The 11,744-nt window shown below is 42.1% G+C and overlaps 1 protein-coding gene across 1 annotated transcript; it reads right to left on the bottom strand.

Moving 5' to 3' along the window:
- LOC108174228 (ATP synthase subunit beta, mitochondrial-like) lies at positions 1-4,746 on the bottom strand. Its single transcript, XM_017334844.3, has 2 exons — positions 1,078-4,746; positions 1-974 (listed from the first exon to the last, which is right to left on the bottom strand). Exon 1 carries the CDS (start codon positions 4,036-4,038, stop codon positions 3,355-3,357), a length of 684 nt encoding a protein of 227 aa, XP_017190333.1. The 5' UTR covers positions 4,039-4,746; the 3' UTR covers positions 1-974; positions 1,078-3,354.
- Positions 4,747-11,744: the final 6,998 nt, after the last annotated feature.

Here is an 11,744-nt window from a genome sequence, read left to right as displayed (position 1 = left end):
AAATAAAATAACAGTTCTTTTCATTCATATCATATTTAGATGAACATAGTGGTTTAAATACATAAAAGGGTAGCTAGGGTTTTGGTGGGTTTAATGGGCTTAACTGAGCCTAATAACTACTAGTAACCTATAGTAGCCTAAAGGATCTTAACATTCCCTCCCCCTTAAAATAAGGCATGTCTTCAAGTTGGTATGTAGAGGTTTGGCTTTGCTTGGTTTCCCAGTTATGAGTCTCCAAATAGACCTCTAAAACAATTGCAGTATGAGTCTCCAAATAGACCACCATTCCAGCAAGCATGTAATATAGCCAATTTTTGTCAAATAATAAACCCAAAGAACCAAAAGACCGTGAAAAATTGGAGAAGATGGCATGCCATTGGTGGAATACATAAAAGCTTACACTATGCTGCCATGTAAGAAATTCCCTTGTTGCGACCATAATCCATGAAAGTTCTGAGATATAATCAATGAAAAGTGAGATTTGATTTTCGAGCAACTTCTTAACTTGGACATTGAGCTCCAACTGCTGCGAGTCATTGACCAAGGTAAACGCAAGAGAACCAAGGGGTACAAATCTAGAGAATACTTGACAAAAAAACTGATTTTGACTCGTTGGATAAAAGTGCTAGTGCTCTTGGAGCAGTCAATACCCTGGACATTGAGACAACCGTTGTAAAAACATGATACCACTGAGGGGGCGTTTGTTTCACCTCCTTAGGAGGGACTGGACTGGACTAGACTACAGTCCCATGTTTGATAGGTGATGGGACTACGTTAAGTGGGACTAAAGGGGACTCGTGTGGACTAGAGGCCTCCTTAAAGGTTCTTAGCGAGGCACTCCCCAAACCATGGGACTTGCTAAGACCGGCTTCTTCCTCCTCCCTGAGAGCCCTTCTGTGAGTTCTGGGCTTCTTCCTCCTCCCTGCGAGGGTTCTTCCACCACCAAAAAATGGCCAAATTTGTTCTATCACAAACTACAACAAGCACATAACAAACGCAAAAATTCAATCTTTTCTCAGTTTTCCTACCAATCAAACAAAATTAAACCCAAAACCACATGAAATGAAAGAAATTAACCTCCAGAACTCCTCGACGGTAATGAAGGCGTAGATCAGGCCGATGGAGCTGCCCCAATCCTTCTGCTTGGACTTGGCGGACTTTGCGGCAGGGCTATTGAACCAGAAGGTCCAGGAGTGCTCCAGGGCGTGAGACTACGGTGCAATTCCCTTCGAAGGCTTCGACGACGCCGAGTCTTGGTTGCCGATGATCTCTCCTTCTTCGGGCTAGTCGTCATCCTCCCTCGGCTTAGCGTTCGCCTCGGTCTTTAGAGGAATCACAACAGCAAAGAAAAGGAAAGGGAAAAAAAAAAGAGAACAAAAGGGGGTGATGAATGACGCTGTTTTGAGGAAGGAGAGAGTGGAAAGGAAAAGAAAAAGACGAAGAGAGGGAGAGGGTCGGAGCAAAATTAGGAAGAAATGGAGATGGGTGGTTTCAGAATGAAAAAGCAAATAGACAGTGGAAGTAATAAAATATTACTAAATATGTATTAAATAATATAAAATATTAATAAAATATAAATGAAAAAATATAATATTAGAATTTGTTGTTATCCTGTTGTTTAGTCCGACACTGCATCAAACGCTTCACTAAGACAGTCCAGCTTAGTCTAGTCTAACCCAGTCCAACTTAGTCCCTAAAGCTAGTCCAGTCCGAGATAGTCCGGTGCAACAAACGCACCCTGAAAGTGTAGATCAACAAGAGCCTTGAATAAATGTAGACATTTTGGAAAATAGCTTTCAAATGCATATGAGCCATAAACCGAAGTTACATACGGGGGAGCAATGAATTCCAAATCACTTTTAACACTCAAATATGTGGCCATTGGAATAATATTGAGCTTGCAGTAGCTGTGTAAAAGGTCTTTGCAGTCCACGTGTCATATGTGTTCCCCACACCTTAGCTTTTCCACTAAATTGGTTAAACCAACACAATATATATATGCTGTTGTGCCATATGACCTTTGTATAAACCGAGGAGCCAGACAACATGTGTCTTCTGCAATAATTATAGATGTCCACAGCAGCTTAAATTCTTATAGAAGCCTGTTTGTAGGAGACATGCCATCTATATATTTGAGTTCAAAATTATGAGTTCCTGCTGCATTCGCCAAGTCATGCCATATGGTTTTCCCACATGATACATCCTTGAATTCAGATTGTCCATACTCTTCTACTGTCTTACAAGCTTGAATTCTGCTCATGACACCCGAACACTCTGAATCAAACATGTAACTACTAGCTCAATCACTCCCATCTAAACACATAGGATTGCAAGTTGACGATTTAGTAATCGTAGAACTATCTGATGCTGATGGTTATTTCACAGGCAGCTCGAAGTCAATAAGCCTGGTAACTGCTTAGAGCCAAGGGATGCAGAGATTGACCCTTCATTCAGTTGTGTTCCGAAAAAATGAATGGGGAGCTACCTATATATACCTGGGCTCGCACCGTATACATTCAATGCATCATAATGACCAAGCAACATTTCATCAAATACTTTCCCAACAATCATCCGTACAAAACTATCCACATAACACGAACTCACCCATCCAAAGGTGCTAGTCAACAAGGTAGTGGGAGAAACCAAAATGGTCTTAGTATCATGCTGAACATTTCTAGTTAGTAAATAATTCTTTAGGAACCAGCAATCAAGATAATTAAGTGAGAATTCAGGGTAGATACCAAGCTCAGAGATTTGTCGTGACAACACAGTTGTGGCATCCAAGTGAGCAAAGGTAGTGGCAGAAGTAGGATCTGTCAAGTCATCAGCTGGCACATAAATTAAACTAATTAAACTTCTTTGCAAAGCATCCAGAATTACCTTGTTTGGAGCAAAAGTGCGAGTATCACTGTCCAAGTTACTCTGTAGTATCCTCAAACACTTCGCCTTCCATCCATCGAATTGCTCATTTACATATATTAAACCAATCAACCTTGTGGTTTCCGTCGATGCTTTAACTAGATGACCCTTCTTATTAGCTTTCGTTGAGCCTGAAGTTTTCTTTTCAAAAAGTTACCTCAGTACAACAATGGAATGTTGCAAATACTTGTTAGCATTATGGAAGATTATATCTGGATAATCAGACACAGGCCATCCTGCATTGACCACAAACCCTTCCGTTTTCAAAAGTTCCCTTTAGACATATTCTGCATAGTGCGGACAAATTGGAGTAATAAGACTTGTCTGCGCCCCTAAAATGCCACAGCAATTCACGGTTTATGCTCCCAAAAGCACATGAAAGCCTGTACTTATCCCTAAAAGCCTGAAGATCGTAAAACCAGTCTTGAGTGCATCTTAGAACATGTAATCCCTGTAATGGTGCTCAGTCATGTTCACATCAATATTTATCTCATTCAAAAAGACCCTGTCAGCATCACGGAAGTGTTCAACCACAGTGAGCCTAGTCAAACCAACACGAGCATGAGCACCAGGGGGCTCATTTAGTTGACCATACGCTAGAGCACATTTGTTGTTAGCATACTTTTCACCTAGCTTAATGACACCACTCTCAATCATTTCCCTGTACAAGTCATTACCCTCGCGAGTACGTTCTCCAACACCAGCAAACACAGAGAAACCACTGTGAACCTTAGCAATGTTATGGATAAGTTCCATAATAAGCACAATTTTTCCAACACCGGCACCACCGAACAATCCAATTTTTCCTCCTATTTGGTAGGGAGCAAGAAGGTCGACAACCTTGATTCTAGTAACAAGGATCTGCTGCTTAGTTGCTTGCTCAACGAAGGTAGGAGCTTCTCTATGAATGGGTAGAAAGTGATCGGTATTGATATCCCCTCTATGGTCAATGGGCTCTCTAACGACGTTCATGATATGACCAAGGGTAGCCATTCCAACAATAACAGTGATCGGAGAACTAGTGTTGAGCATACGATGTTCTCTCATAAGTATCTCAGTCTCATCCTGAGCAATGGTCCTGACCTTATACTCACCCAAGTGCTGAGCCACATCGAGCATTAACTGGATTGAGTTGTCCAACACCTTAAGCGCGGTCAAGATTGGGGAAGCCCTTCCTCGAACCTCACATCAACGACAGCTCCGATCACCTGGCACACCTGCCCGATCGAGCATTTCCTGGTGAATTAGTTGGTTATTTTTTCCTTCCCGAAATCCTTGCTATTTTGAGACGCTGAAACTGTCTGGAGCTAAACGGTGGCGGAGGTCGTGGATTGAGTGACGCGGTTGAGGAGGTAGCTGCAGGAAAAAGCGGATCGAGAAGATGACATAGTGAAAGAGGCTTGGGTTGTAGTGCGAGTTGCTGGAGTTGAAGAAGAGGTTATGGTCGTGAGAGTAGAAGGAAACAGAGCGGAGGGAGTTGGGAAGGATTTGGAGGTCGGTTGAATATGGCGAAGGGGACGGCGACGATGATGGGTCTGCAATTGGGGGTTTGAAGAGGAGTGAGGTGGAGGGAGAGGATGAGTCGGAAAAGGAGGTGGGCGTCTTGTTGGGGTCGTCGTAGCTGCCCAGTAGAGCTCAGTTGGAGATAAGGGTAGTGGTGATGAGGGCGGGGGGTGGGTGGTTTGATGTATAAAGAAGATGGAGAAACATTGGAATGATTGGGTGGTTGGAGCTACAGAAGATGAAGAGTGGGACGAGGAAGTTGTGCCAAATAGTAGGGAAGCGAAAATGCAGAAGGTTCCAAACAGGGGTGTGGGTGCACCCGGTGCAAATGAGGTTGGTAGAGAGGGCCGGTGAGAAGGGGGAACAATGGCATGTGGCTGGGGTAAATATATAGGGAAGGGTAAATGACCAACGAGGTGGGAAAATGAGTGGAATGGCGACGTGGTGGGAGAGAGGGACGAAGGACAAGTGGCGAAAAGGGTCTTCGGGTGGGCTGAGGAATGGTGAAGAGAAGTACTCCATGTGCGTTGAGGAAGAGTGAGGGGTTTGGTCTTTAGAGATCGGAGCTCTTCAAGACAAGTCTCTTGGAATTGGTCCTATCGAGCATTGAGGACTACCAGATTTGCGAGAGAGTGTTGCATATCAGTGAGTTGGTGCTCTAGCTCAACCTAATGGAGGTTCATCATCGTGACCTTGTCACGGAAGTTGTGGATTTGTGTCACATCCCGGCCTAGGGTGGATCACTTCCTGGGCCCGCTCCACCACCGTAGCACGATATTGTCCGCTTTGAGCCCCGACCACGCCCTCATAGTTTTGTTTCTGGGAACTCACGAGCAACTTCCCAGTGGGTCACCCATCACAAAAGTGCTCTGGCCACCTTCTCGCTTAACTTCGGAGTTCCGACGGAACCCGAAGCCAGTGAGATCCCAAAATGCCTCGTGCTAGGTAAGGATGTGAATATACATTTAAGGATCACTCCCCTGGGCGATGTGAGATGTTACAATCCACCCTTTTAGATGCCCCGATGTCCTCGTTGGCACACTTCCGACCAGGGATTGGCTCTGATACTATTTGTCACATCCCGACCCAGGGCGGATCACTTCCCAGGCCCGCTCCACCACCGTTGCACGATATTGTCCGCTTTGGGCCCCGATCACGCCCTCACGGTTTTGTTTCTGGGAACTCACGAGCAGCTTCCCAGTAGGTCACCCATCATAGGAGTGCTCTGGCCACCTTCTCGCTTAACTTCGAAGTTCCGACGGAACCCGAAGCCAGTGAGCTTCCAAAAGACCTCGTGCTTGATAGGGATGTGAATATACATTTAAAGATCACTTCCCTGGGCGATGTGGGATGTTACAATTTGAGTGATGATTTGCTGCTGCGGAAACTGCCGGTCGAGTCACACCTTCAAAACGTCGACCATGGGCACCGATGCAGGGCGTTTGCCCATGGAAGCACACCTGGGCTCTGGATACTAGATGATATGACCCATTCCGTAGGAATGGAGAAAAAAAGTTAAATGAAAGGAAAGTAAGAAATAAAATAACAGTTCTTTTCATTCATATCATATACAGATGAACATAGTGGTTTAAATACATAAAAGGGTAGCTAGGGTTTTGGTGGGTTTAATGGGCTTAACATTAATACTGGGCCTAATAACTACTAGTAACCCATAGTAGCCTAAAGGATCCTAACATCTAGAGAATTTTGTAATCAGAAACTGAAAGTGAGAGAGAGTTACGGTGTGGTGGTTCTTCAATTCTTTATCAAGAGTTGCCATGAGATACACTGAATATAGAGTTTTACGGTGGGGGAATAGAGAGAGTGTGACGGTGGGGAATAGAGAGAGAGAGGGAGAGTGCTACTCTAAGAGATAAGTTCGGCAAATCCTTTTGTTTTTTATTTTTCTCTTCATAAGAAATTAATTAATGTTTTTATTAATTAGACAATAAAATAATTTATTTACTAATAAAAAACGAGACTATAAACGATGAAATACATAGGTAAAAATGAATAAAACTAATTAAAGGTTAATTATATATGAATAATTTAATTAGTATATAAAATAATAGAAAAATAATAATTTATTATGAAAAAGGGTATTTTAGTAATTATATTAATTTCTAATCCGATTCAAGTGAATTAGTAAACAACTTACGTAAATTCAGTTTCAATTTTACTTTGATTCTAGTCAATTTAAGTAAACAGCTCTGATTTTGACTTTTCCTCATTCCAACTCATCCTCAATTCAATTTTTCATCAATTCATTTCCTCCTATTTTGATTACGGGTAAGTAAACGAACCATAAGAGAGAATGTGGGAATAGGGAGAAAGGGAGAGAGGTTTATTTATTTATTTTTTTAAGTTTTTAATTTTAAAAAATTAGAGATGTTAAAATCACTTGTAAGTGAGGCTTCAATAAAAAATAGCAAAACTTTGTTTTGTGAAATTAAGTTACCGCCCTTTAACTTTTTTGTTGTGATAGAAGACTAAATAGTCTTTTTATCCTCTTTTAACTGACAAAAAGAGTTTTATTAATATGTAGTTTAGATTCTATGTGCCTGCCACGGTTTAGATCCGTTTTACCTCTAAATCGTGGTTGAACCAACTTGTTGAACAAAACGGTTTGGTTTGATTTGAGCTTAAAATGAAAGGAGAAATCAAACTAAACCAAACCACTAGCGGGCGATTTGTTCCTGGCAATTTGGTGGTTTAGGTCTGAGCTCAATACTTTTTGTAGTGATTTAGCTCAATTACACTACAAATTTTACATTTGAAAGTTAAAAGAACATTTTTATATTCTTAGCAACCAAAATCTGTCAACCAAACCATCTTAAAATTTCCAAGGACATATAAGGCAGCATTTTCCAACTTTATGATTTCCAAATCTATTGCTAGTGTCTTTAAAAATGAGGTGAGAGAGAGGACGGTTAAGTAAATTCAACATTCGAAAGTTCAAACAAACACAACAATTCATATAAGAACATTCTTATATTCCTTATGCAGCCAAAATCATTAACTGAACAATCTTATAATTTTCGAGAACAAGTAAAAGTTTGCATATATAGAATCCACCATTTTGATTACTAAAGGTTTGCTTGGTATCCTATTTGAGTTCAATGTTTTAAACTTAAAAGACATTTTTTGAGTTTTAGGCCTTGAATTCATATTTGGTAGGACCATTTTTAAAAAAGAACGGTTTGGCTCCTTAAAATCAAGGAGGATTTTCTCCTAAAGATATTTTGTGATCAATACATAGAATTTCGTGTTTATAATCGAAATTGTTTATGTTACATACCACTTTAAAAAGATAAGATCGTTTAGTCAATCAATAATAGTAAATAGATAGAAGGTTCATAATTTTTTAAGGGGTTTTTTTTTTTATCACAAATGGTCTCTAAAATTGACCAATACCATCAAGATGATCCTTGAAAATTGAAAATTAATATGGTCATTCCATCATAACTTTGTTAAATATTATGTTATGTGATGATGTAACACTTAATTGGGTCTCATAAAAATTAAATATTGTCATATGATTTAAAAAATATTTAAATAATAAAATAACATTTTTTATTTTTTATAATTAAGAACTAAAAAAAAAAAAGGATACAACAACAACAACAAAGCCTTTTCCCACTAAGTGGGGTCGGCTATATGAATCCTAGAACACCATTGCGCGCGGTTTTGTGTCATATCCTCCGTTAGATCCAAGTACTCTAAGTCTTTTCTTAGGGTCTCTTCCAAAGTTTTCCTAGGTCTACCTCTACCCTTTCGGCCCTGAACCTCTATCCCGTAGTCCCATCTTCGAACCGGAGCGTCAGTAGGCCTTCTTTGTACATGTCCAAACCCATTTTGTGTACGTGTTGATGCTTCACCGCCCAACATTGTATGCCATACAGCATCGCCGGCCTTATTGCCGTCCTACAAAATTTTCCCTTGAGCTTTAGTGGCCTACGACGGTTACACAACACGCCGGAAACACTCTTCCACTTTGTCCATCCAGCTTGTATTCTATGGTTAAGACCTCCATCTAATTCTCCGTTCTTTTGCAAGATAGATCCTAGGTAGGGAAAACGATCGCTCTTTGGTATTTCCTGATCTCCGATCCTCACCCCTAACTCATTTTGGCCTCCATTTGCAATGAACTTGCACTCCATATACTCTGTCTTTGATCGGCTTAGGCGAAGACCTTTAGATTCCAACACTGCTCTCCAAAAGTGAAGCTTCGCATTTACCCCTCATGAGTTTCATCTATCAACACTATATCGTCTGCGAAAAGCATACACCAAGGAATATCATCTTGAATATGTCCTGTTAACTCATCCATTACCAACGCAAAAAGGTAAGGACTTAAGGATTGTTGATGCCCAAAATCAGTGAGGACTTTGGTACAACAGAGAGTATTAAGTTTGTGATCTTCGCTAGATTGCTCTGGTCATTAGTGTGGATAAGTATGTAAATGGATAGAGCCAGGAAAGCAAACACAAGATGTACGTGGTTCACTCAGATTGGCTACGTCCACGGAGTAGAGGAGTTCTCATTAATTGTGAAGGGTTTACGCAAGTACATAGGTTCAAGCTCTCCTTTAGTGAGTACAAGTGAATGATTTAGTACAAATGAGATAGGTGCAGGCTCTCGTCTTCACTTGCCTTAACTGTCTCATAGGTAGATGTGGCGTCTTCTCTGGAAGTATGCTTCCTCCATCCAGGGGTGGTATCTTTAACTGGTGGAGATGCACAAGGTAATGTATCAATTTCACTTGAAGCTTACTTGTAGTTTTAGGCTTGGTCAAGCGCGATACAAACCATGTAGTAGGAGTCCCCCAAGTCGCCGAGCTAGGGGATCTGCTGAAAGAAGTGACAGACAAGGTAAGCAATCAGAGCTCCAAGCAATCAGTCCCAGATCAGAAGTTTGATTTCGAGTTCCGGCTGATTGTTCTCATTCTCCCTATCTTGCAGGCAACATGAAGGATAAAGAGAAGAAAAGGAGAATAGATGATATGAGATACTTTTGCTTTTGAAGAAGTAAATTTCCACAGGCTTATTCTTGAATTGGGCTGGAGGATTTTCTGGTTTCCTTCAGAGTATAAGGCCGACTGAAGAATTTGAGGGTCAAAACACGTCCATCAAATCTAGAGTACGTTCGACCCTGCTGATATGAGATACTTTTGCTGTTGACAAAGTAGTGGATGTATCGGCACGTGTTCTGTTACGCTTGTCTCCACATGCTTCCTTGTATCCTTATCACTTTCCCTATCTGTTCCTCAGGCAGATGTGGTATCTTCTCTGGAAGCATAAGATGTTGAAGATGGGTACTCGAGAGCAATGCCAGGTAAGTAATCAGGTAAGGGGTTCCAGGCAGTCAGTTCCTGACTGGAAGCTTGATTCCAAGTGCTGACTGATTGCTCTCTTTCTCCTTGTCTTGCAGGTAAGAACAAGGCCAAAGGAAAAGACAGGGAAAAAGCATGATATGGGATACTCTTGCTTTTAACCCTGATGATATGAGATATTCTTACTCTGGTGTAGCTTGTTTGCAGAGGTATTATCGGGGGGGGGGGGGGAAAGAAAGCTGAGTATTTCGAGAGGCTTCGTTGGGAGTGCCTTCTCAGATATGAGGAAGGGTGGAGCATTTTTGCAGGTCTGCCTGTCCGTTGAGAATGGAGGTCGACATATATAGGAGTTTCCCTAACAACAAGTAGTAATGCTATTCATTTACCCTGCTTGGTCATAACCCGGTAGTGGGAGCTGTCAGCTTCACGTGTGTCAGAGCTGTCAGCTTCACGTGTGTCAGAGCACTTTGAAAAAGTGGTCTGTGGTATCTGGAAAGTTGATGTTGCGTGTGAAGATTACAGATAAGCTTTATCCAAGGAGATCTGGCTCTCGAAGTTGAGAAAGCGGTGCCTCTTCAGTTTTCGTACAAGCAATCCTGTCGGAGATCTGGCTCTCGAGATTCGGAAACGGTGCCTCTTTGATTTTTGAGAGAGCAATCCTGCTGGGAGTCTAGCTCTCGAGATTCGGAGAGCGGTGTCTCTTCGATTTTTAAGAAAGTAATCATGTTGGGAGTCTGGCTCTCGAGTTTCGGAGGAATGTGCCTCTTCGATTTTGGAGGAAGCAATCTTGTTGGGAGTGTTTTCTCGAATGTAAGTAAAGGTTGGGCATGTTTGCTAGTCTACCTTGCCACAGAGCACAGAGGTTGACACACAAGGACTTTCCAATTATCTAGCAGCGGTGCTGTTCCATTACCCTTGTAGGTAATAATATGGTAGCTAGACCTTCAAAATTTATGTATCTAAACTTTGTTAGTGCTGTTTCTTTGCTATTCTTTTACCCTTCTTGGTCATAGCGATGTAGTGAGAGCTGCAGGCTTCACGTGTCTAAACTTTGTCAGAGATCTTTGGCAAAGTTATCTATGGTACCCATGAGCTGATAGTGCGTGTGGAAAATGGATGATTGAACAGTAAGATTCACGTGCTTTCTACTTCACCAGAAATCTTCAACAGAATGCCCGTAATTTCAGCAAAGTTAAGTGTGCATGTGACAGGTGCTGACAAGGCTGAAAAAAGCAGGTGCCTCTTCGATTTCTGAGATCGGCCCTCGTGGTCTCTGAGCAGCCCAGCTTTTGAGAAAGCAAGCGCCTGTTCGATTTCTGAGATCGGCCTTCGTGGTCTTTGAGCAGCCCAGCTTTTGAGAAAGCAAGCGCCTCTTCGATTTCTGAGATCGGCCTTCGTGGTCTTTGAACAGCCCAGCTTTTGAAAAAGCAAACGCCTCTTCGATTTCTGAGATCGGCCCTCGTGGTCTCTGAGCAGCCCAGCTTTTGAGAAAACAAACGCCTCTTCGATTTCTGGGCAGGCGCCTCTTCGATTTCTGGGCAGGCGCCTCTTCGATTTCTGAAGCTCCGTCGAGTGCAGATTTTTATAGAGGCTGGCATTAAGTTCCAAAGCACACTTGAATCTTCACCAGTAGAAGCTCCCTTCTTGCACTTCTAAGATCTTGATTTGTCCGACCTCTTCTCTCTTCAACACCTTTGAAAATGTCTGGCCCTTCCGACCGTCGTTTTGATTCGAACCTCGTTGAAGAGGCATCAATGCCTTATCCAGACAACATATGGCGCCCATCCTTCTTATCCCCTACTGGTCCGCTTACCGTTGGGGATTCCGTGATGAAGAATGATATGACTGCTGCGGTGGTGGCCAGGAACATTCTCACTCCCAAAGATAACAGACTACTTTCCAAACGGTCTGATGAGTTGGCTGTTAAGGATTCTCTGGCTCTAAGTGTTCAGTGTGCAGGTTCTGTGTCTAATATGGCCCAGCGCCTATT

This window comes from Malus domestica, chromosome 10, assembly GCF_042453785.1.
Source record: "Malus domestica chromosome 10, GDT2T_hap1".
Taxonomy (NCBI): Eukaryota; Viridiplantae; Streptophyta; class Magnoliopsida; order Rosales; family Rosaceae; genus Malus; species Malus domestica.
The sequence above is the reverse complement of the archived record's forward strand: the minus strand, read 5'-3'. Positions and strand labels throughout refer to the sequence as shown.